We start from the raw sequence: 26576 nt of genomic DNA, 5'->3' as shown, positions 1-26576 counted from the left end.
TTCAGGTTCGTTAAGTCAGTAAAGTGTATAAATAAACCTATTACACTGATAAAAGTAAAAAATCCCATTCCCATTTATATAACCACAATGAAAGAAGTCAATATGATTAAAATTTGGATACCTCCTTGGACTGAGATCTGGTTACCTGCAAGGACAAGAATTGTCAAGACATCATTATATTTTGCCTTCTAGCGAGATATTTCTAGTTCTCTTCGAAAATGGCGGCTTAACATTATGCAATACAATGTGCAGTAACAATCATCAACCTATCCATCAGGCTCCAAAAGCTAAATCATTGTTGGTAGTTATTTCCTGACTACTTTTTTCTTGTTCATTCCACTTACTTTTTATATTTTCATTTTTAAGTCGATCACAAAATATTAAATAAAATTAGACGTTAGGAAATTGTTCAAAATACCCCCACCCATACCCATGAAATCTTTTGACTTTGAAAAGACAAGAGGTTTCGGTCAGGAGTCAGATTTTTTGGCACTAACTTTGCACAGACTTTTGTCATGTGTAATTCCTCTTGTAAAATTTTTCTAACCGTTTCTTTATCGGCATTTATAGCCTCGGCAACATCCGGATGCTCATCCGACGATCTGTACGCACAATTTGGTTAAGTCTGGTCACTGTTTCCAGAGTTGAAACAGTTACAGGACGACCTGGGCGCTGGTTAACTTCAGTACTCTCTCGACCATCACTAAGCGCTTTCAGCACTCAAAAACACGCGCACGAGATAGACAATTGTCCCCATAGGCCTCTTGCAACAATTTATAGCACTAAATTGGAGTTTTTCCAATTCTTAAAGGAACTTTTTGTTCTAGCTACAAAAACACGTTTAGGAAATAACGGAAATTGAAAATATAAAGAAAATCCTGCCAGAAACACTAAAAAAACTAAACACCAACAAACACCTTTACAGGTTGTATTGTTGTTTACCTCTATAGAATCAAAATTTAGCGCCATCTAGTGACACGTAATTTTCGACAATAGTTATGAATTTTGAACATATCAGACACGTGGATATTTTTTTTGCTCCCTTATCTCACTAGAATCGATATCGAACTTTTATATAAAATAAAGTTTGTTGAGAATTTCTGGCTCGATAAATTTCTCATCTCTTTTCTTAGCTTAAATTAAAAGGAATGTCAATAAGATTTGGGCGGGACAGTTTCTTATCAATTTGAACTATAACTATCGGGTTAAATAAAAATAATATCAAATTTTATAGTATTTAATCTGAAATATTGATAACAATATCACATTAAATATAATATACCTATAATGAAAATTTGCTAAAAAGCTATTTATGTAAAAATGGCAGTGCATCACACATTTAAGAATATGTCTTATATGTAATACTCCTTTATGGTGCCGACAATATTCTTTACCTCTCTCGTTCGAGACACTTTATCTATAGTGCGCATGCTTGAGAATGCGCTAAACAGAGCTGGAACCTCGGAGGATAGAGAAATCGTTGCTATTCTGTCTTTCTAAGTCAGAACAGCTTAAACTTATAGAAACTGTCCAAATAGAAGTATAACATATATGGAAAATGTATTCTATGAAAAGTAGGTACAATCAAGAGGTTATTCATATATCTTATATATAAAAGGTTTCATCCAACATTTCACGAATAATTGGTTCTAAGATAATTCAAAATATTTCTTAATACGAAGATCATTTATGATGTAAGACGCGATTGCATATCGTATTCGGATATCATACCAAGGTCAGCCTACCTAACCTAACCAAGGTCAGTCTTCAATGTTTCACGTCTATGTCGATGTTGGTTATATGGTTAAACTACTTCGTAGCCGTAGCTATGTTTCACCGGAAGTATATTTAAGTTTATGGTGAAGATATAATGAATGATAAAAATTTAAAAGTAAGAGCAAATACTCAAGTCGAAGAATGATTTTTACCGGTTTTTTCGCGTTTTATAGATGGCGTTTACCTACAAACTTCGGCTTAAACTTTACCGGTAGTCAGGGGATAGTTTAAAATTCAGTTTAACATGAAACGGAGTATCCGAACCTAACTTTTGCAGATTCCTCACATTTTTACCACATTATAAATGCTTTTGGTAAAATTATTGAATTAAGCACATTATATTTTAAGAACTCGGCGATGATGATGAAGAAATTGTCGATATTGTCGACGCGCTCAAAAAAAAAGTTATTCGTCCTAGAGCAAATATTCCCACTTATTTTTTAAATTTGTTTCGCTTCTATCGAAACATTTGTTTGTGTGTTTGCAAATTGTTCTTTATTCATGTTTGTCTATATAACTTTATATTGCCACGCTAGTGATAACTGGCAGAAAAATGTGCATAACTTTGAAATCTTGTTTATTATTGGTTCAAACTATAGTTTAAACCTTAATTTAATCTCCAGTTTTACACTAGGTTGTAAAATTGGTCCTTATTACTTCACTGGAATAATTGAACTAATAGTTAAGCATAAATGTTTAGGCAACATAGTTTTTAATCATTTGATCCAAAATATGATGCAACGTCTTGATAAATGTTAGAATATTAATTGTGACTAAATATAGAAGAGAAAATTTTTCATATTTGTGTTCTTCGTAGAATTCATTCCAGTTAAATTTTCTCAAGCACGTTTACAAAATGGTTTTTGAAAAATGACCTTCGTAATAAGTTCTGTAAAATATTTCACAAGCCAAAATGGTGGCGTTATAAATATATAAAAATGATAAGCTACATCATCCAATATGAATGAACGCATCATTTATAAAGGATAAAAAAAGGAAAAAACAATGATCTGTTGTGATGTGAAACAGTATTTAGATTTTTAAATTCATTCTCTGTCTATATAATTATCGGAAGAAGATTATGTCTTTCCTCCATTTTCTTTCACTTTGAACAAAAGATATCAGTCACCATATAGCATCTTCCATATTATTTAAATTATACAGAATATTATCAAAGTATTGTTATCCAATTATTTAGAATATTCAGCTTGAGTTAAAGGTGTTTTGTTGAAGCCCACAATTTTGTCTAAACGGATTTATCGTAATATCCAAAACATCTTTAAAGAATTATTATCTATCAGATAAAAGTAGTTCACCTTGATATAGAAATAAATATCATCAAATAGAAAAGTACTCTCTCGAGAAAGTGTGCAAATGTTACCAATCAATGAGTTCCAAGTTCAAAATTAAGCACTAGAAATATTTTATTTCTGCTCGCTTAGATTATTGATTTTAAACTACCTTTGGGGATTTTGATTGCTGTAAAACTTTCTCGAATATCAGTCGTTTGCTGAACTAATGTTTACGAAATCAACTAAAATTAGTAGAACAAGAATACGTAGTATTTTAAATAAAACGTTAATGAAGAAAATGAAGAATACAAATTTTATTAGAAAGAGTCGAAATTATTTATTTACAGAGAATATGTATTCGATCAGTGATCCAATTCCAACAACAATCGAAACTAATGTATTATGTGTACAAAGGTAGGGAGATGAGGCCGAGTTGTGGTAAATCAACAACATAAAAATGCTCGAATGTTTCTTCGTCTTCGCTTATTTTTTTGCATATTGCACAAGGATTTGTTGATGATAGCTTTCTGGTATACGATTCGTATTTGAAGAATAGTTTAGAAACATTTCGAACCAACTTCTTCAGATTTAACACTAGATAAAGTCGTCAACTTTAATAATGACAGAAAATATATGAAAAAAACCTGACAATCAAAGTTGGGTTCACAAAATAAATCTAGTTTGAATTATGAAAGTTCGCAAATTTCTCTCTTTGAACCATTCTTCGAATTCACATACATGCATTTTTCATATATGTTCTTATCTATATACGAATTGCAATTACGAAATGATTTCCGATTGATTTTAGTCAGAATTATAAATTCAGTCGAGATAATAAAACGTTTTCCTTAGAAAAATTTTAAGCGAGAGTGTCTTTGCGACGTCAAAGCTTAATTGATTATAATTATTATTAACCCCAAATCTTATACTTTTTCATACTTACTAGATTTGACATGGAATTTCGATAATAGAGATCAAAGTACAAAAAGTAACTGAAGCAAAATAACATACTTTAAAACTGACACTATTCTAATTCAATTTAGTTTATTTTATTTCTAGTTCTATAAAACATTTAATGTTCGCAAAATTTGCGTTTTCAATTCCACAATTTTCAGAAAAAATTTAAAACATGCAACTAAATTTAAACCAACGAGAATGTCACTACTAATTTTTCTCTTCATTCTCGACTACATTAGTATTAACTATTTTCATCCAAATCGGTTGAAAAATTCTTCTTCGAAATATAAATTCGATCTTATGGTTTTCTACTTTATAAAGGTTATTAATTCTTGATTATCTTTTAGTCTAGGCTACCAAGGTTTTTACCTTCGATTTCCATGAACCCTTATGTGTTTTTTCCCTGCGGGTGAGTTCTACCAACTAGGGGTAAAAATAACTGCGGATATCGACAGAGGTCCAAATTTTAAACAAAAATAGTTCGTAGCATAGTTTTTTTGAACATTCAATAGTTTTTGGGTTATACGCGATGGAAAATTTATTTTTCTCGAAATAAACCACGTTTTTAATAGATTTTTCATGAATAACTCAAATACTTATAAAAAAAATGAAGAGTTTGGTGCTTTTTAATTGGTTGTAGGCCTAATAATGATTTCTGAATGTTTGAACGATTCAGAAAGCAAAATTTGGAAAAAAATATATATAGATATATATTTGTGATCCTGATATTTTTGTTTTGTATAGCGTAGGTGTGAATGCCGATGATTAAAAAGCACTATCTAAATAAATAATTGATTTCAAAAAACAGTACATCGATTGAAAATCTTACGATTATTTGATAAACAAACTACTATTGGAACGAAGAATCCAGGTAACAATGAATGGGAAAATACGGATATAAGTCGAAATAATTTGGAAATAATTGAATTGAATTGAAAATAACTAGAATTAGTTTCAAAATGAGAGAAATTTATTATAAAGTAGCGCCACTGCCATTGCCGTGACAGTTTATGCTCATGGCAGCAGTTACATCTCCACCTTTGAATTTTCCAGCCAAAATTATAACCTCAACAAGACTGTTTATCATTGTCTTGAATTTATAAAATTTGCGTACCCATAATTCTTCTTCGAAATGTAAATGCACCACTCATAAACCTTCGTTGGCCCACGCACAAGAACTTTGCTTAATATCATCATATGATCAAATGCATAGTTTAGGAATCCATAAAGAACATACAGGCAAACATTCTTTTTTATATTTATAGATAGTGGATTGACCCAGGATGCAGTAGATTTCCCAAATAATAATGATAAAGATTGAGAAATTTCAACAACTTCGGTTTTGTCAATGCAGTCCTACTCAATAACATCTAACATAAAAGTGATTTAACAGCAAAGAAATTACAAAAATACGATCTTTGGTTCCCTTTGCAATTTCTTCTGAATACTTTATATCACAGAAATGTTTTATTGTTAATTTTAATCCTACAAGCCACATCAAATTTACCATTGATTTTCGAAGCCACTTTACAAAAGCTTTTTTGGAATTTTAAATCGAATAATACACGTATACTACATAGTATTTTCTTATGTTTCAATTGTGTTAATAATCTATTTTCGCTCATTTCTTTACATCAATTTATATAAAGTAAAGTATATATATATATATATATATATATATATATATATATATATATATATATATATATATATATACTTATATAAATTTCTAATGTACACCTACAATATTTCTTTTTAAATATCAACAGTATTTTTGTACCGATAAAAGTATAAATCCAGGTTTCTTGTTTTAGGAACAGTTTTGGCTGTTATGACTTTCCCCACCTGGTATCTTTGTTAAGAATTCCAAAAATTCAAAATTTTTGCGATTTTATACAAATAAAAAGGTGATTATTTCCTTGGAATAGGTACTTAAGTAACTTTTCTCTTCAAAAGCCAAAAGCTGATGCAATTTTTTTTTTAAGTAAATGTATGAAGAATTAGTTTTCAAGTCTATTTCATATATTTTTGTCCAAATTTTTCGTAGTCTCAACAGCGATAGAAATGTTGTGAAATGTATATTATAAAAACTGTCCCTAGAACAAAAATTTGTATTATAATCTAATGAGAATCAACCAATAAAACAATGCTCCATAAAAGTTGAAAACCTTAGGTTTGCTCATTTTATTTGTTAATTTTATTTATTTTTAGATAGATTACAATTGAAAAGATTTACTTTCTATTTTTTGTGATAAATTTATGTTGTAAAATAAAGTAACGATCAAATTAGTTTGATACCAGCCATCACATCTTGTTTCTTTTTTAATAAGAAAGTTAACGGAACGACACTAAAAACGTATAAAAGAGTAGAAAGAAAACAAGAATCAATGTGAGGTATATCAATTAACTGTTTTATTGAATTTTCACCGACTCTATTCAAGGTCAAACGTAAACTCTGGGCCGAATTTAAGGGAGAGTAACCGAGGCTATAGCATCGGGATTTCCACAAAAAAGAAACCTCATAATTGATACTTGAAACGTGAAAAAGTATCTTAATTTATCGATTTATTGGTGAAAACAGCTTCCGTTCGTTACCACTAAAATTTAAAATAATTCTCGTTTCATATTCTATTTATATATTTTTGTTAAAATCTAAGAAAATAAACGTTATTTCACAATAAATTTTGCTTGAATGAAAATAAAAAGAGAATTGTTCAGTTTATTTGGAAAATTCTTTGGTAGTGAGGGGGAGAGCCACCATTTCTTTGTTGCCTCAACGTCTCCAGACCTCTATAATAGTATATAAAACTCAAGCTATCATATACACTGAGACCCAACGGATTTATTATGCTCCTTTTTGATGTTGCATTGGGGATGTTCAGTGTTTATAGCTGATCTATTAATCCTGCTTCTTCCAGAAAATTCAGGGTAAGGGATGCTAAAAATATTCGTGCTCTATTTCATATGAGGTTTCGTACTTTTAATACTTAATTTTGAGGCAAATTTTTTCGGTATTTCAATAGAAGGCGTGTCCTACTGTCTGATTATTTTTTCTCTAAATATTCTCAGTACCGTTTTCGAAGATGTTTCCAGAATATATAGAGATAAAAAGCATTTAGAATATAATAGAATATATTTAGAATAATTTCTAGTGCCAATAGCACCGAATGTACATATACAGGGCATACTTTGCACCAAATCCAGCAATACGCAACTTGATCTTTTCCTGTTAAATGGGAATGATTGTTTTTTCTTATCTTTGGAATGTTCTTCGTTAAATTCGAAAATTTGCGCTTATTATTATTAAAATATCCACTGTCCGCCTATGAAGAAATGAGACGATTTGAAAGATTCACTTCACATCAATTATCCAATAAAATAGGAAAGCATTAACAAAACGAAGCTGTAACATATACTTTAAAGAATGACAAGAACCACAAAACAATAGTAAGAAACAAAAACAAAATTAAAAAGAACGCACCTGAAATTTTCAAAATAAGTCGTAGCTTAAGTAATTTCGAAATTCGGTTATTTTTCATAATTATTGAGCATTCAATTCAATTGATTCTCATTGTTATAATCCTAGAATTAGAATTTCTCATATATAAATTCGTAAAAGAATCTCAAAACATTATTGAAATTTCGTTGAATATCTTCATTTTCAATGCCAAATAATGATTTAACTAATTTCTTACATCGTTAATCTATGTCAACTATTTCTAGTTTGCTTTAATACATGCTCGATGTCTATGCATTCTAGAACTGCAGCGCCTACAGAACTTCTTCTGATGCTCATTGGTGACATAATCGTCCATTTATTTGTCCTAGGATCATATTGTTCTACTGCATTAAGACTGGAAGAACCGTCGTTGCCTCCTAGAGCGTATATGAAACCATCTATAGCAACCACTTCATGAGTAGATCTAAAGAAGGTTATAATTAGTTCAAAAGACATATAACATCATCACATTCCCAAATTACTTTGAAACTACAGAGCTAGATATTGTATAGTGATTTGGTATCTTCCGGGATTCCAGAATGATTGTTTATACAAGTGTGAAGTAAGGAAAAAGCTTTTGATATACGGGTGCATTTATTAAGTATATATAGAAGAAGATATGAGGTAATTAAATGTTGTTTTATTTTTTATTTTTTAAAAATCACATCATCTAAATGACGGCCCTCTCGAAAACGGCACTTCTCTAAATGCGAACGCACATTTGTGAAAACTCTTGTCAATAAATTCGGGGTGATTGCTGCCATTTCCTGACGGATATTTTCCTTTAGCTGACTAATGTCCCTTGTTCATATAGACTCTATGTTTGAGGTATCCCCACAAAATAAATCGTCAGGGCTACGTGGGGGATGAGGGATATCACCTCTTGTGGAAATTGGTCTTGTAGGAAACATCTGTCTCACAATCGCCATAGACATGTCGCTCAGTCTTCTTGAAACCAAATTCTCGTAATCGCTATTTTTGATCTCGCAAGTTCTACAGTTAAATATCCTCTAATATCACAAAATAGCGGTCGATGTAAAGGGTGATGTTTCGTCCTCGTGAATCTGCAAAGAAAGTGCCAATAATTCCTTTGCTTCAGATTGCTGCACATACAGTTATTTTCGAACTATGCAGTGGTTTTTGATGTTTCAGTTACAGATTTTCTTCGGTTCAATAACGTCAATTTGGTCGGTTTACAAACCCATTTAAATGAAAATGAGCCTCATCTGAAAAAAGGATGTTCTCAAAAGTGTAAAATCGACTAATCATTTCTTCAGCAAATGACAATCTTTCAAATTCAGTGTTAACTGAATTGCAGCATAAAATTCAACTTCAAAATTCACTATAAACTTCGTCGCGACAAGTTTAAAGCCGCTGATCGCTTTCGAGTAGACAAATGAGGATTTTCTCGTACTGACTCCCTCACTCTAACAATAGTGTTTGTGGTCCTAGACGTTCTTGGGCGACCTTTTGCTGGTGGTTTAAACGTGAAACTGGTCTCTTCAAAACGCTTTCAAAACGAAAAATTAATTTGAGGTAAAGCACTACGTAGTAAATAATAATTGAAAATTAAAATTACGAACAGAAAAAGCACATTATTTGGAATCTATGCAATTAAGAAAGTCTCTATAGATGTTTGATTAATCTTTTTACCAAGATGCAATCAGAGGCTTCCAATTATATCAATAAGATGTGCAGCAATAATCCAAGCAAAGAAAGGTAATAATTTATGTTAACAAATCTTTCCGTTTCGTCTATCTGGTATTTTTATGTCGGAATACAAAAATTTTGATATTATTTATATTAATATTTAATGAGCTTCCTAACATTTATCTTATATACTTTTCTTTATTTTACAAAATATGAGTAAATTTTAAACTTCTGTCTAGTAATATGTGGTCCAATTACCTTCGACTATTCATAGAAGTGATGGGTTCCCAGGCATTCCTTCTCAAATTAAAACGTTCACCGCTTGCCATACACATCGTACCATCATTTCCTCCAATACAATACAACTGACCATTCAAAGCAGCTACGCCGCAACTACTTCTTCTTGAAGTCATAGAGGGTACGGACTGCCAAGTACCTTCTCTTGGATCAAATCTACGTAATTAAAATTGGATTAGATGACCAAACAAGGAGGTAATATTAGGATCATGACTTACTTCTCGACAGATGCTTGATAGTTAGTCGAATCAAATCCACCTAATGCATAAATGCAGTTTTCTGGAAAATAAAAACCCAACAGATTGTATCAAATGTTACTGAAGTTTAGTTACCTACCAACAACGGCTATTCGACAGTAGCGTCTTCTTGTATTCATAGCGGGACAACTACACCATATTCCTGTTAAAGAATCGAACCTTTCCATTGAACTGAGACAAGAAGCACCGTCGTAACCACCGCAAACGTAAATTAGACCATCTAATGAACAAATTCCTGTAATAGAATAAAAGTCATATTCATTATGTATGTTATCGGAAACGTATGTAATCCGTCATTGTATACAATTCCTAGGAAATATGTAATTCCTAAAATCGCACGGAAATGGGTAATCACGCATCGCGCCTATGAAAGAGCGATTTTATAGTATTTTAGCGTTATTAAGAACGTTAACAAAGCTAAGAACACTGCTTATATTGAAGATGAACGTTATAGAGTTAATTTAGGTTACGTTGGGCTTACCCTGCAAAAATAAATACCTATATTAGTCCCAGAGCTGGCTACAAAAAACAGGGTCGATAAGGTGCGCGCCATTTCAGCTTGTAAACTGGCGGTTCCCACTTAATACATCACCGAACGCCACTTCTTAAGGTCAGCACAGGTCGGATATGAAAATGCCAGCCGGTTTTCCCGGACGAAAAAATTGGCTGAAAAACCTCATAACGGGCGCGCGTGAAACCTTTAGTAACGTGGGGTTCAAACCTCAAATAAGAGCGGTGTAATAGTGCAAGAAGTTTTGCAGGCCGGAAAACCCTCGTAAGAAGTGATCGAAAGTGTCGAAAAACTCATCTGAAAAACCTCATAACGGGCGCACGCGAAACCTTTTGTAACGTGCAGTTTAAGCCTCAAATAAGAGCGGTGTAATAGTGCAAGAAGTTTTGCAGGCCGGAAAACCCTCGTAAGAAATGATCGAAATTTTTTTCGGGGGTTTTCCGGCCCGCAAAACTTCTTGCGCTATCACACCGCTCTTAGTTGAGACCCAAAAAACCTAATAAAAAAGTTTCGCGCGCGCACGTTATGAGGTTTTTCATATGAGTTTTCCGACACTTTCGATCACTTCTTACGAGGGTTTTCCGGCCTGCAAAACTTCTTGCACTATTACACCGCTCTTATTTGAGGCTTAAACTGCACGTTACAAAAGGTTTCGCGCGCGCCCGTTATGAGGTTTTTCAGATGAGTTTTCCGACACTTTCGATCACTTCTTACGAGGGTTTTCCGGCCTGCAAAACTTCTTGCGCTATTACACCGCTCTTATTTGAGGTTTGAACCCCACGTTACTAAAGGTTTCACGCGCGCCCGTTATGAAGTTTTTCAGCCAATTTTTTCGTCCGGGAAAACCGGCTGGCATTTTCATATCCGACCTGTGCTGACCTTAAGAAGTGGCGTTCGGTGATGTATTAAGTGGGAACCGCCAGTTTACAAGCTGAAATGGCGCGCACCTTATCGACCCTGTTTTTTGTAGCCAGCTCCCCGTCTATATGGACTGACTCGTTTACATTTTGACTTTATTATATTTTACGATATGATTGTTACGTTGTTGTCTTAACGAGTGCTTTAATAGAAATTATTATTCTCATTTTAACAAAGTGTTTTATTACAGAGGGCATTATTTCTATACATTTCCTAATACGTATAATACAATATTGGAATTATATACAAATCCTAGGAATTTTTTGTGCACATTTCCAAGGACATTTATATAGTAAATAATTTTTGAAACAATATTTTATACATTTCCTAAATATCTTCGCAATTATATAAGTTTCCTAGGATTTGTATACAATTCCTAGATTTCATACATTTCCGGTAACATATATATCTATTTTAAATTATATATTGAAGTCATAACTATCAAAAACTAAGCTTGAATCGAAGATTTTCACCATCCTTACACTCATGTCACAATTGTACTTTGCAATAAGCTTGTCACATGAATTTAGAAACAGTTTTTGTTCATTATATAATACGCCAAAAAAAATTAAACATCCTAGCTACTTTGAAACTGGTGCAATTAGTTTAAGATTATTGATGTTTCAAAAAGCAATTTTTAATTCTAACAATTTAACCATAGAGACTTTGACTTCTAATCCACATGACTATTTCACTATAGTATAACACATGTGTGTATGTGAAAACATCATCGCATAGTTGGGCAGTATAGTACAGGGCCAGATTAAGCTAGGGGCTTGGGGGGCTATAGCCCCGGGCCCCAGGTCCAAGAGGGCCACATCATTTGGAAATCATTCTGTATTTTTTGATGTGTTGATACCACAAATCTAACGTATTGATATTATTTTGTGAATTTTTCCGGGTTTTCGAATTCCTTAAGGGGCCCCGTTATTATTTTAGCCCCGGGCCTTATAAATCTTAATCCGGCCCTGGTATAGTATGTTGAAATTTGTTCACAAAGTTCGAAAAAGTTGACATAATTTTTGGTAGTTCTAGTTTCATAAGTAGAGTGAAATATCTCATGCTAAATACTTGAATGATTTAAAGGAACCTTTTTTACTTCAGGATAATGCATCCAACCTTTTAATGTAAGTGAATTGAGGGGAAGAAAAGTGATCCGATTCCGTATTTGCGTTTTATTTTCACAGTGTAAGACAATGATTAAAATATCTAATATTCCTTTCTCTCTTTCTTTTATATACCATCGGTGAGTGAATCACGTAAAACCTACAAGAGTTTTTACACAGTTCATGATATAGAGAAAATGTATACGTTTTTGCTGAAAATAAATTGTTATAGTAATTTCCTGACTGAAATACCCTTGAAGCTTACCTAAACAGGATCGCTTTGTTCCCATTGGAGTAATTGGAGACCAACTATTACTTAAGGGATTGTAACATTCTGCTGTTGCCATATCTGATGCCCCGTCGTATCTATAATTTATTAAAAACAAATTTATTATGTAAGCGATATGAACAACAAACAAATAATTATAAATACATTTTCTCGGGGTCGATAGAATATAGAAGATATAGTCAATGATAACAGAAAAAATTAAGTTATGCTATCTGAATGTGATATTATGGCCGGAAATAAATTCCCCTCACATGTGAACTCAATCATATGATGCAACAGCACTTAATGGAATAGCTACTTCGCTCAAAAAAATAAATGATCGTAGCTACTATGATTTACAAAACATACTGGTACATCTAGTTCTAAGATTATTGACGTTTCAAAAAGCAATTAGATCATTTTTAATTTTGACACTTTTATCGCTTTGAATATCGAAATACTCACCCTCCGACAACGTAAAGTAGTCGTCTTAAACCAGTTACACCTGATCTAGATCGTCGCCATTGCATCGGAGCTATTGTTGACCAAGAATCAGATTTTGGATTATAAACTTCACATTCAGAATGTATTGCGAATAATGATCCTCCACCTATAAAATTCGACATGCAAAACAAAATGTTTCAATAGTCCTAAATCACAAACGTGAAAAAGAGGAGTGTCTTTATATATTATGAAGTATGTTCATGTGTTAAGAATGACCAGGTTGAGTTGGTTTCACCAAATTGTATGTAGAACGGATCAAGATGAAAGTTATAAAATTATTTTGGATAAAGGTTTCAATACATCCTCATTGCATTATTTAATTACAATACGAACACGAAAGCAAAGATGTCTTAAGCTAAGATTCTTCGTTACTCAAAAAATTAAAATTATTATTAGGTTGATAGTTGAGCCTAGGTTACATCGAATACCTACAATGTAAACCATCAGAATAATTATTTCTCTTGAAAAAGGAAGTTCCTTTGGATTGTTATAAATATTACAGGATTGTAAATTCAGACAAATTCATTCTTATTATATACACATATATTATGACCTAAAGTGACGGGTTTACATTAAATATACGAACATTTTCCATTCTTTTCCATTTCTTGCAAACATTTTTATCTCTCTCCACGATTGACCTCTGACTTGTAGAATTCCATCCAATACTGTAATTGATTTTTGTCTTTGTCTTCCTTTTGTCTATTAATTTGAATTTTTACTCTATATATTTTTACTTGTCCATCATTTTCCATTCTTTGACTACGTTCAGCTTGATTGTCGTTGTTGCCCCCCTGTCATTCTCGTAATTTTGATTTTGTCATTTCTATTCACTTCTGATGTTTGTATGAGGTATTTCTTTTCTGCTAATTGTGTTCTGCTCGATAAATAGTGTAATATACTTTCATCTCTGTTTGGAGATAGATTCGTCATAGTATAGTTTAATGGTTTTTTCAATTCTATCATTTATGTCAGCATCTTATTTTCTTACTTCTTGAAACAGAATTCCCAAATTTTGCGCTTCTTTACTAGTTTCATTGGAACGCTGGGTACTTCATTTATCTATTGATATTTTGACCAGTATTTTAGTTTTGTTTATTTGTTATTGTTTAACTCAAACTCCAGCTTAGTTTTTCATATATTTTTTCGTAATAATTCTTATTACTACAGTAACCACTATTTAGACTCTGTCTTGATTCTCATATCAATAACTTTTCTTTCATTTCCCATTCATTTTTTTTAAATGTGGTCCATATATCCGTTAATAAATGTTAATGTTAGTTTTTTCTCCTTGTCTCAATTCTACATTTGTCTTATTTAAAGTTATACGGTATTATAAAATTCTTGTTTACTTCATATTTTGTATAATTTTCATAATTTTATTCTTCATTCTTTTCCCATTCTCCCCATTTCTATGTGAGGAGGAATGAAATGCTTTCTTAAGTTTTACGAGTATGATTCTTTTATTTTTAATTTTATTGTCTTTTTCTCTCCTATTGTTAAAATATCATTTTGAGAGCTTCATTCTGGTCTAAGTCAATTTCTTTCGACAAGTTATTTATAATTTGCTCATACATTTCACATTTGTTTTCAGTAGAGTCATTCGGGCAGTTTTTGGCCTTTTTTTCTGCTATAAAATAATTATTTTCTTTATTTTTATTATGAGAACCTTTATATGATAATTTTTAAGCTGATTATCTCACTTATAGGTACGAATCCATATCTGCAAATACTCAAATTGGAAAGCTAATCAAACTTTTTAACAATCGCTTTAGTTGACTAATAATTTGATGTTTCCTGAAGTATTACTCATAAACTATATCTTACCTATTGCAAAGAGATATGGTTGAGCCCCGTTAGGTTTTCTTTCCAAAGTTCTAGAGCTAGATAGAACACACCTTCGTTCCGGCGCTAGATGATATCTCATAGCTTCTAAAAGTAGTTCTCTACAGTCGTTGTTGTCTCTTATCAATTTTTCGTTGTCCACTCTAGTCATAAGAAATTCCCTATTCACCAATGGTAATCTCACGTGCTGCATTAACTAAACAGAAAATTTAGAAATCTACAAATTGAAGCAAAATGATTTATTGACGTAATTAGTCAAATACTACTAAATAGAGATATACCAAGTGTTTCTAATGAGCTATGACACTTCCTAATATTTAGAACATTGAACGTACACCAATGAAATGGTGACTCAAATAGTTTTAAATAAGAGCTTACGAGTGTAAGCTCTTCATTCACATCTCTCGTTTACATTGTTGACAGAACTCTATAAATATTAATAATTAAAAAATCCATACTCATGTAGAACAGAGTATAAAAAAATTTAACATACGAGTCTGGAATATTATAAAATGAAGTAGGCAAATCAACATTTAAAATAATCATACTCACCCTGGATATATATTTACTCCTCTCTGCCAGATCATGCTTCACCCAATTTAAAACAGCAGTGAAAACATTCTCTTCGGAAGAGATATTCAGTTGACTATTAGAAATTAATTCGTTAACCTGAAATTTATTTAACATTGGTTGATGTAACTCAAGTTCATTTAATTACACCTAACTTATCAAATTATTTTCAAGATAGATAAGACATAAACAATGTCGAAAGCCGCATATTGGTCGTAAAATTGCAAAACGTCAAGGTCCTGTTGGTAATTATTTTTAGCTTGGGGATTTATATAACTTTATCTCTGATTAAATATAACAACCTCACAGTTTTGGATAATACGCCGTATTACGCTTAGAAACTTAAAAAGGAAGTCTAGAAGAGCAGAATTAAATCTGGATAATGTTTGAAAAAGATCTACTCGTAGTTCGGAGAAATAATGTCAAATAAGTAGTTTTCGAATATTGTAAAAAATATAAGTCTAATTACAATTCATACCTGGAGCTCGAAATTAAACTTTTCTCTTTGTTTCGTAGCCAAAAAAATATAAAAAAATAATGGGAATATTGAAGAAATTATGTAAATTAATTATCATGAAACAGATTTGGAAATATTTTTAGAATAATGAAGAAATTATGGAAATTGTCGAGAAGAAAGTCATGAGAGCATTGGAAAGATATTAAAAATATGTGAAAATTATCTGAAGTATCAATTGAGAAGACTCTGAAAAAATATGAGAATTTCGAGGAAAATATGAGGAAAATTATAAAAACATTGAGGAAATATGATGTAAATCATGTCAAGGTTATAGCAATTATGAGAAGATTTTGCAAATAATGAGTTTTCACAATATGGGAACCATTGTAACAATTTTATGTAAATTGTGGAAAAATTATCAAAAAATCATGGAAAAATTATAAAAAATGATGAGGAATTGTCAAAAATAGAAAAAACAATGGGAACATTATGATGAATTCTTAAAAATATGAAAAAATTATAAAAATATGATAATTAGAGCAAAATCATGGAAATCAAAAAAATTCTGGGATATATACGAAAATACCAAGAAAATTGAAAAAGAAAGTAATAGAATAAATATGAAAATTTTGAAAAAATAATTAATTTACGGGTATTATAAGACATTTATGAATTTTTCTGGAAAACGGTCTTTTAAATAAAAATAATATAGTATTACCAGAAATTTTGAAATATACAATAATTGTAAGAAAGTTATTCGGAATGCAAAAAACTGATTTATTATAAAATAAGACTTTCAATAGAAATAAAATGTCAAACATTTCTAACACAAAAAATATAATTTTACTATACTTTTACCTCTTCGAATGGAAGCAGCAGAAATTCTTCTGTACCAACTACCTGCTGAAAATTCTGTAACGCATATACATGCGATTTTAAATGTAGTTCCTTACAAGAATGTGTATCTGAAAAATGCACACATATTCACTAACAAATTTTCAGTTCAGTCTGGTTTTCAAGTCATATTAATACATATTAGGGATTTGACATTATATCTATCTCGTTGAATGTACACTAATAGTTTGCATCAACATGAATATCTATTACCTCAATATATTATTAACTTTTTCTTGTAAACTTTATTGGATCAGCAGTTCAGTAGTATTCATGCAATGAGAAACTACATAAAATGGATGCTATACCTAGCAGAGATTCTAAATGGACACAAAAGAAAAAAAAAATGTTTGAAATAATTCAAATATAAAGGAGCAATATGAAACTCAAATTATGGATAAGATATGAGAGGGTGAAATGAAAATAGAAATAAAAAAGAAGAAAAAGACATCACAAACTTTATTGGAACAAGGTTCTACATATATAGCTCCAGGAATGGAATCCTTACAAGATTAAACAAAATAACCGTTCAATATACACAAAACGGTTCTCCTGGCATTCCAGTCAATAATATAAACAGAGAAGAAAAGACTATAGAAAAACAAGAAATTAACGCAAATTGCATAAAGCATTGATTAGTGATATGAACCATTGAGTCAAAACCGTCACAGAAACCAAGTCATCTATCTTAAAGCAAAAGCACGAGAGACGAGAAATCTTATGCGAGCGGCAAAAGAAATATACAAATTCACAAAACCAATTCAATCTAATATTACAAGGTGTATTAAAAAAACTTAAAACAAAGAAGAATTGAGAATTGAAGATAGTTACACAGATCTAGTATAGATTTAATAAATTTGTACTCACCTGCAAAACTTCTGATTCCTAAACAATTTGTGGGATGCAACTGTCGTAGTAAAAATCTGCAACATGCTTCTCTGACTTCTTGCATTTGAAGTAAGCTGCTTGCTGGCAACAATACTTGAACATTATCTGGTGTTACAGTTATCTGGCCCGTATAAGCGTATTCTATCAGGAGAGAAATTGCTGTTGAGTCCAAATCGTGGATCTCAATTTCTGATAGAAGATGTTCTTTCATATCTACTGAATTTTGAAAACGTATTTAAATTGTATAAAATATTGAAATTCACTGGTTTATTCATAAAGAAAAAAATTAAGCCAAATCCTATGAAGCATTACTACATTTTTCTACTCGCATCATTACTGTGCTATTGTGAAAAAAGTCCTTTCTACGTTAAACTGAAAGTAATAAGCAGAGTAGTATTGTTAACCACAACATAATTTATCTCAAAGCTTAGTTAACATCTCTTGGTCATTTTGTATAATTACTCCAGGACTGGATAGTCAAATTGGTGTCCTTTTTCGCCCAATAAGATGATGATCACAATAGTTTTGGAGTAATCTTCATTTATTATAAAGGAGAAAGATAATAATTGCATAGCTTCATCACTGCAATACGCTTGCTTAGAAAGCATTCAGATTTAGTACCTCATTCGCCATATCCATCTCATCTGGTTTACTTTCACATTCTCTATTCCCAAACTCACAAATTGGATTGTTGAGATCGACTTCAGTCAAATGAAGAGTGTGAACAGTTAAGAGGAGATTATGATAATAATTGAAATATGTTGCTTGCAGTAAAGTAACTGAATGATCACTCTTTGGTTTAACCACCTGCGTACAAGAATTGTTATTATCAATTATGTAGGTATCTCATATTTTTTCTGGAATTTTGTAGACAAAACTAATCAATAATTTTGATTCGAACTATTCCTGTTATATTGATTAAATAGATATAGAGAATCTTAATATAACGCTTAGAAAAGGAACATATTGTGACACGATTCTTGCATGGAGCATACCGTTACGTGAACTTGTCAAAAAATCAGATCTAGCTATGTAAATTCAAGTACACTCCTGTTGTAAAGTTTCCCTTGGACCTCAGAGGGTGCATCTAGACCATGCAGCGTGAAAAACTGTGAAATCAGGTATTCTTCTTGTGGATGTTGTAGGTTTTTTGCGTTGCTCCAGCTGTACCCGTCCTTCCTGTCTTCCGCCTATGCAATACAGCCCAACAGAGCTTTAGTTCGTGGAACAATTTTGTTTTATTCTATTCTCTTTTGAAACTACTACATACACGGTGAGCGAATGCTGCCCAAAGTGAAATCCCTCAAACATTAACTCAGCTGACCCTAGTAATACACAAGGAAAATATTCCTACAACAAGTAGACCACTTCCCATTCTGTTCCTGACCTCAATTGTAAAGTTTTGAGATTTGACTTGAGGAAGTAGTTGAGATGAAGTGGAACGTTCGCCTTCTTTAGCCGACCTTCAACTAATTTCAGCAAGTATAATGAGAAGATCACGTATGGTGATTCTACGGTTTGATTTTTATCTCCCTGATATATTTTCTAATTATTACATTTTATAAATAAGACCTAAAGTGCCAATCTTTACTCGACTCTTCATTAGATTGGATACAACACATGAAACTAACTTATTTCAATATCAAATTCCACTAATATCGCAAGAGCTAAATTTTTGGGTAAGGCAAGTCATTAATAATTAAGACTAGACTCTGTTATAATGTTTATAGTGAGCCTTGTATTGCATGAAATATAATTGTGACATATAACTCATACCTTTCATTTGTGAAGCAGGATAATTTCAGAATTAAAAAAATATCTTAACCAAACCAATGGGAATACTTAGTAAAATACTTAGATTAGGTTAAATGTAAAATGTCGGTTATTCGTTGGATTAGGTGTATTGTTTCTTTCATAATAACACAGTAGACTAAAGTCTATTTATAGAAAAAAAAAATAGTAAACCAAAACAATGATCACAAACGTGAATATTTCGGGTGAAACACGCGCTTAATTTTCTTAAACACGGATACAGCTGATAAAGTTGATGATTTTCACGGAAGCGCCATCAGAAGAATTGTATACAATTTTTTCTGTAAAAATGGGTTACCTACAGTGGACAAAATTCTGAGAGTAGTTAACGAAGATAAAGACTTGGCGGATTTCAAAAGATCAACATTTTATAATTTATTAAAAGAAATGGGATTTCAATGCAAAAAATGTGGAAAGAACAGTTCATTATTGGAAAAAGCAGAAATAATTGTGTAGAGGCGAGAATACCTTTCAAAAAATTGAGAAATTTTGTGAAGAAAATAGAAAAATTTACTATCTGGATGAAGCATAGGTAAACCCTGGACATACAAAAGATTAGGTTTGGGTGAACTCTTCCAAACTATCCTCAAGACAAGCATTTTTGAATGGACATTCCACAAGTTTCATTTTGATGGACATCTACTTATAGCACTATATCAAAGGCTATCGCCAAAACTATAAAACAGTGAATTTCCTTATCTTTATTTTCAATTTCTCACTTGATTGTTTAATTCTAAATAGAAGTTATTTTAGCTTCTTCCATTTTCAAAGCCATATTGTGAGTTCTCTAAAATTTCATTCAAATAAAAGCTTGTTTCTAAAAAGATTGCTTACTATTATTTATTATTGGGTTGACTTAGATAATGTCCATATTCATTACAATTAATTACAAATAAAATTAATAGCACATTTTATGTTTGATTGTATACGTACTTGGTTTTCTACCAGACGCTTTATGAGTATTTTAACCGAAAAAAACCAGAGACTATCACAAGTATATGGACGGGGTCTCTTCCGACAGTTGGTTTTCGAAAACTCTACCGAAGCTTCAAGAGAATTGTGTTGTCGTATTAGACAATGCTTTGTATTACACGAGGCAACTTGAAAAAATTCCAACAATGGTCAGAAGGAAAGCAGGTATTCAAAAATAGCTTACTTCCAAAAACATCGATTTTGATGAAACGATGGTAAGGCAGAGATTTTAGAAAGTGTCAAAGAGCATAAAAATAAGTATAATTCAAATATTATTGATGAAATTGTCATAAAACGAAATAAAACCATTTTACGATTACCGCCCTACCATTATGAACTCAATCCAATTGAGTTAATCAGGGCAGATGTGAAACAATATGTTGCAACAGAAAACAAAACATTTAAATTTTCTGACATTAAAAATATTTTTGACGAAGCTATTTAAAGAATTACACCTGATAAGTATAAAAAGTGTATTTAACATGTCGTTGAAAGAACAATGTGGAATATAGACAATGTAATTGATTTGCATGTTGAGCCCCTTATTATAAATGTTGGCGAGAGTGGAAACTCAATTTCATTTGATGGGGAATACGGTGGCATCTATTAATTACGTAAGCCATTTCCTTCTCCTCCCCCTCAGGCTAGATTTAGTGAGATTTGCTTGAACCACCCTCCTTTTATGTGATATTGACGCTAAAAATATTTCAAACTGAATTTATATTTATTATTCGAAAAAATAATAAATCGTTCAGGTATACTATTGTTAATTTATATAAATTGAATAAAATTCAAAGTAAAAACAGATAACAACAAAACTTTTTTAAAAATTTTACTCAATCCATGGAGACTCGTGTACTTTTTCGAGTGGAATAATTGGACACATATTATCTGGAATTTTTGGGAATGATGGAAGACAGTCGCGGGAAGGAAATGTCTACGTTTTTCTTCGTCTATTCATTCCAAACTTTAGCATGACGCTTGACTACACATATTGGTCTCTCACACTGATTTTAATGGCCATTTTTTTAGGTTGACGTGAAATTTTCTATTATACCGACCTCAGTTTAAATGAGGTTTGGTGAGATGTCATTGAGACCCTCCCTCTCATTCTGAGTTCACGTAATTAATGGATGCCCCCCCTAAGATGTGTTTGTTGAGGTAAAAAATGGAGAATTTATTTTAATGTTTCAATAAACATATTTTTAAATTCATGTATTCCATATTCTGGTCGTTCACGTTTACATTTTGTATTTTTGTAATAATAATTGTGTATAATTATTTATAATTTAAATTACTAATTTGCCGAATGAAACCCCAAATTATTTCTTAAGTGCAGAACTGTTACATGCTCGGCTTTGGCGTTTTCAACTCCGATCACGAGAACTACGCGTGAGTATGTTTTAGTTTACTATTTTTCTTCGATATATAGACTTTGTATTGAAGCTTATGAAATTTATATTAGGTTTTGAAATTCTTATTACTATCATAGTTTTCATGTTTAAAATTTTGTTACATCAGATGATGATGAAGCTTATGCACGAATAAAATATGCACTAGTAGTTCTAAGTGACTCGAAACGTATTTAGTCTTAGGTACGATGAAGTAATTTAAATTTCAAAACCTCACAATGAATATCTACTTTTTTCTACTTACCATTAAACATTGCATAAAAATATGGACTAACTGATGCTAGAACGACCTTATGGGCTCTAAATTTTTCTAATCCTATTTTTAATGTAATATCACAAAGCTATAAAGAAAAAGTATATAAAAATGTACTCAATCAGGAGTTTTATAAGACAACATAATAAAAATTTACACCGAATTTTAATAATTTTTTAAATCCACAAATAAATTTGATTATACCCATATAAACTTGATCTATATATTTATATACAGTGTTCCAGAGAAAAACTTTATTATTATCAAATTCAGACAGTTCAAATGAGGGTGTTGGTGTAATGATAATAGTGAACAGTGTATTCAGTTTAGGTTTTTTACAAATTTTAGTTTTAAAAAAATTAACAAACTGGTTTCTAAAGTTAATCAAATTAAAAAGTAATTCATTTCGTACTGATACCAAGAATTATTTACTATTTCTTACTATTATGAACTCATTAGTATGTCCCTCAATTCAGTTTCAAGTTTTTCAAACTATAATTTATTTTTCAGTTCGATTGATCGAAAGAATATGATTTTTAAAAATCAAGTTGTTCTTTTCTTATACCTTCTAATTACTGTCGATGTCCAGCAATGACAATTTTTAATCGATAAATACTTCTATCAATTTAACGCCATCTTACAGCAGTGATAATTTATTATTTATTCACCCAGCCGATATTGTAGACTCCGTTTTTTAGGCCTCGTATCCGGATGGAAATAATTAAACCTGATGATCTTGATACGGACAATGGAGCATAATTTTCAAACTACTGGATTATCATAAGGTCTTGATAAGTATGCAAACTTTAAATTTATCTGATCATTAGAAATAAGTAATGATAAAAAAAATATAATCCAAGAAATCCATTACGTGGTATCCAGGATGTTTTCAAGTTGGGGAAAATCGAGTTCAAAGATTTCTTTAAACATAACAAACGTAACATAAAACATTTGAAAATATGAAAATCGCTCATGAGTATTCTATACTTTCTATTTATTGAAAAAAATTGATTAAAGAAAATTTGTACCAGTCAACTTGGTTTCTGACGGTGACATCTACTACATGAATGTGCATAAGAAACGTGAGCTCTCAGGAGCCCGAATATAGTAACGCAAAGAGAGTGATGGACACACCATTCGACTAAGAAGGTACGCTACAGTTATGCAGACCGACCGAGTGGCCATATTCACTGCGACCCAGCTGGCTGTACAAGATATCCGCATTACTGTGCTTATAGGAAGGTACAACTACAATAATAGCTCTCCAAAGAAGGACCACCCAATCAAAGCTTATTATGGAATGCTGCCAGTCACTGGTAAAACGTCAGTGAAGCTGTTTTAGACCTCTGTACATAGGAAAATGATATGTCGACAAGTAATCCAGGATTGTAGCCAGTAAGTCGCTGGCAGAACTCTACCTTGCAATGGGAATTCCGTACTCGTGGATGATTGAATACAAGTTGTGAGAAAAAGAAAAAAGAAAGGAGCAGGGATCCATTCAACCATTCATCCAATGGCCCCACCACTCCATAACGCCAGTCTCGTAATCACAACATATTCTTGTTTTTAGAAGGAAAATCGAATAACGAAAGCAAAGAGCATTTCGATGCTTTATATGATGAGTTTCTTTTTGGATGGCGATTATCTCAAATTGGCAGATCCTAGATTGAAGATACACGAGATAAATGAAGTAATAGGTATCTCAACACAACCCGTAGATTATTTTCTGCATGAAATTGCTAGTTCTTTCACTCCAAGCAACAAGTGCAACTGTAAGACCCCCTCAGAGGAGTATTAGAGGCTGTTTTTGTGTCGTTTTTAGCGACGAAACAAGGTTATACTGAAGGCGAAGACTGTGATAAGCTGTTTGTTAGAATTCAAAAGAGGTGATCTATATCGATTACGTGGAGAAGGACAGAACGGTGGAAGGGTTGTACTATGCCGATTCATTGGGCCGATTCGACGCCAAATTGAGGAAACAGCAGCCCCATTTGGTGCACCAATGTACACCTCCACACTCTCCATTATTATATTGATCGAATTTGGATACGAACTCATCCCCTGTTCATCATATTCTTCCAGGTTTGGATTTGTGCGACATTTTTGTTGCCAAACTTAAAAAGTCGATTACTGTGATGAAATTTTTGTCAATTAAGGAGTTCATTGACGTCACGGATGCTTAGGTACTTTGCACACCTCGAGAGAATGTATTTTTCAAATAGGTTAAAGAAGTTGTAGCATCGGTGGGTTGAGTGTATCGAAATAAGAAGAGGCTATATTGAAAAATATAAGGTCACTTTTGAAAACTTCCTTACATGATATATTAATGACGTTACATCAATATATCTGGTTTTGATATCAATCTAACGTTATTACGAATAAAAAACAGTTAATGCTGTAATATATTTCTTCTCACCACAGCACATATTTTTTTTTATTTTCTATTGTTCAATGAGATCGTTCTACAATTTTAACCTATTGCTTCATTACTTAACCCTTCACTCCACATAATTTTATGAATAAATATGCCCAATTAACTAATTATCTAAATTTTCTGTAGCCAAGTAACCAAATCAGAAGATCTGATTTAAACAAGAATATTATTTACTAGAGCATTTTATTGTATTTAAGATCGGCGTTGAACGCGATTACTTATTATATAAAATTATGTCGATTATCTCAATGTAATATTTTTTAGCAAATGACATCATTCCTGCCTCCATAGTATCATGCTCATTACTTCCACTCATTATTATATTATTGGCAGCCATCAGTGCAGAAAGGTCAAAGACTTCATTTAAATGTTTTTATTGATAGTTTTTACTATGACGTCAATGTATTTATCGCTAAATAGGAAAAATAAATTTATCAGATTATTACACTTTACCTACATTTTTGATTGAATATTTTTGGTAAGAACCCATAGATTAGATTATTGTTTTGTTTGTGATACAAAAATGATTCATACCATATTTAAAAGTAGAAGCAATTAATCAAACTTTTCTCGATAATCACTTATAAAAAGGAATCAATTTCTTATTACTGGCAAAGAAATGTTGATGCTTACTGAGTACCGCCACTTTATTGCTCTAGGGCATTAACGTTTGATTAACAAGCGTCTTCAGCAGCAATCACTCAGTAATAATTCAAATAACTTTCAATATTTCCAATCAAAGATTTAAAACTGTTTTGAATATTGAAAGAATAGTTTGACAAATGGTAACAAACGAAGATTAAGGAAAAGAGTACTAGTGATATTCCGAGTATACTGATAAAAAGTATTACAAGAGCGCTAACTTTGAATTTGGAGCCAGACAAATCGAAAATATTGCACAAAAAGGAAGATAAAACATCTTTCAAAATATTGAAACTTTGCAGCGAGTGTAGTTTAAATGAAACTTTGATATCTAATTGGAAATATCCAGGTAGCATCCTAGAGGCATGAAGAGGATGAATATTTCTTCGGCAAAGCATATTAAGGGAGAAACGTATGGTATTCTCGAATTTGCGAATTTTCTCACCCGAGCCGAGGATGGAAATCAACTTAAATTCTTACAGGGAAAAACTGCGCACCTTTGCCCCGTGTACAAGGGACCAAAAACATATGTTCATGAGTCAGCATCAATATTTGCAACGAATCACCTTTTATATTCAATATTGACTGAAAATAGGTATCTTGAATAAGTACTTTCAGTGTTGAAAAGACAAAACAGAAAACTGGAGCATTATAAGGGCAAAACAGTGATTTCAATGATATTCATTAGTTCAAAATTTACGAGCTGTTTTTAAGAAATCTGTTTTATCACACAATTGTTTTCACAAACTCTTCAATATTAGTTGTGAGCTAGATTATCATCATTTTCTCTGTTATAAGCTTGTTTAAGGTACCAGTAGTAGATGTAAGTTCCCAACGATCAGACGACTGATTCACTATAAAACATACATTTTAGTATATAAAACCGACTATCCTTATTATTACGTGGAGATGAATTTAATTTTTTCTTAAACTATTTTTAATCATGGAGTATGCAAATTTGGAAGACTGTTATCTACATCTTTTCAATTAGAGAGTTTTCAGAAATACATCAAGTACTTGAAACGAATATATTTTAGCAAGGTCTGGACCTCTGAAAATAGGTCAATCGTTATCTCGTAATACCGTTTTCAGTAGTGTTGTAGAGTTCCGATTAAATCAACATATTAGTTTAATAGTCCATTAATTTTTATGGCTGAGGCAAATTTCATTTCAATACAAAATTTTTTTTGCCTATAGAAAAATCCGCTTCCATTGCCATCGTTCGGCTTGAAAAAAATTTCAATTGGGCCTAATTTAATGTGCTATGGTGGAAACAGAGCTTTGGACAGCTCTATGAGAGGTAAATATTTCACATTTTTCTGTTCATGGTCTCACATATTCGCATGGTACATACTTTTTTAT

General features: G+C 31.7%; 1 protein-coding gene across 5 annotated transcripts in view; it reads right to left on the bottom strand.

Moving 5' to 3' along the window:
- Positions 1-6029: 6029 nt before the first annotated feature.
- Positions 6030-26576, bottom strand: part of LOC130443145 (kelch-like protein 17) — a 39914-nt gene continuing 19367 nt past the window's right edge. For 2 of the 5 annotated variants that reach the window (XM_056777637.1, XM_056777638.1), the window contains 11 exons: positions 22130-22226; positions 17669-17905; positions 16766-16872; positions 15433-15549; positions 14863-15076; positions 12997-13141; positions 12529-12629; positions 9808-9963; positions 9690-9750; positions 9433-9627; positions 6030-7948 (listed from right to left, as the gene is read on the bottom strand). In XM_056777637.1, coding sequence (XP_056633615.1) covers positions 7735-7948; positions 9433-9627; positions 9690-9750; positions 9808-9963; positions 12529-12629; positions 12997-13141; positions 14863-15076; positions 15433-15549; positions 16766-16872; positions 17669-17905; positions 22130-22226 — 1644 coding nt within the window. In that variant the 3' untranslated portion in view covers positions 6030-7734. Of the gene's footprint in view, positions 7949-9432; positions 9628-9689; positions 9751-9807; positions 9964-12528; positions 12630-12996; positions 13142-14862; positions 15077-15432; positions 15550-16765; positions 16873-17668; positions 17906-22129; positions 22227-22342; positions 22490-26576 lie in introns of those variants that run through there. The other 3 variants (XM_056777641.1, XM_056777639.1, XM_056777640.1) reach the window with 3 other exon arrangements.

The sequence above is a fragment of the Diorhabda sublineata genome, chromosome 4 (assembly GCF_026230105.1).
Source record: "Diorhabda sublineata isolate icDioSubl1.1 chromosome 4, icDioSubl1.1, whole genome shotgun sequence".
NCBI classification, from domain to species: domain Eukaryota; kingdom Metazoa; phylum Arthropoda; class Insecta; order Coleoptera; family Chrysomelidae; genus Diorhabda; species Diorhabda sublineata.
The sequence above is the reverse complement of the archived record's forward strand: the minus strand, read 5'-3'. Positions and strand labels throughout refer to the sequence as shown.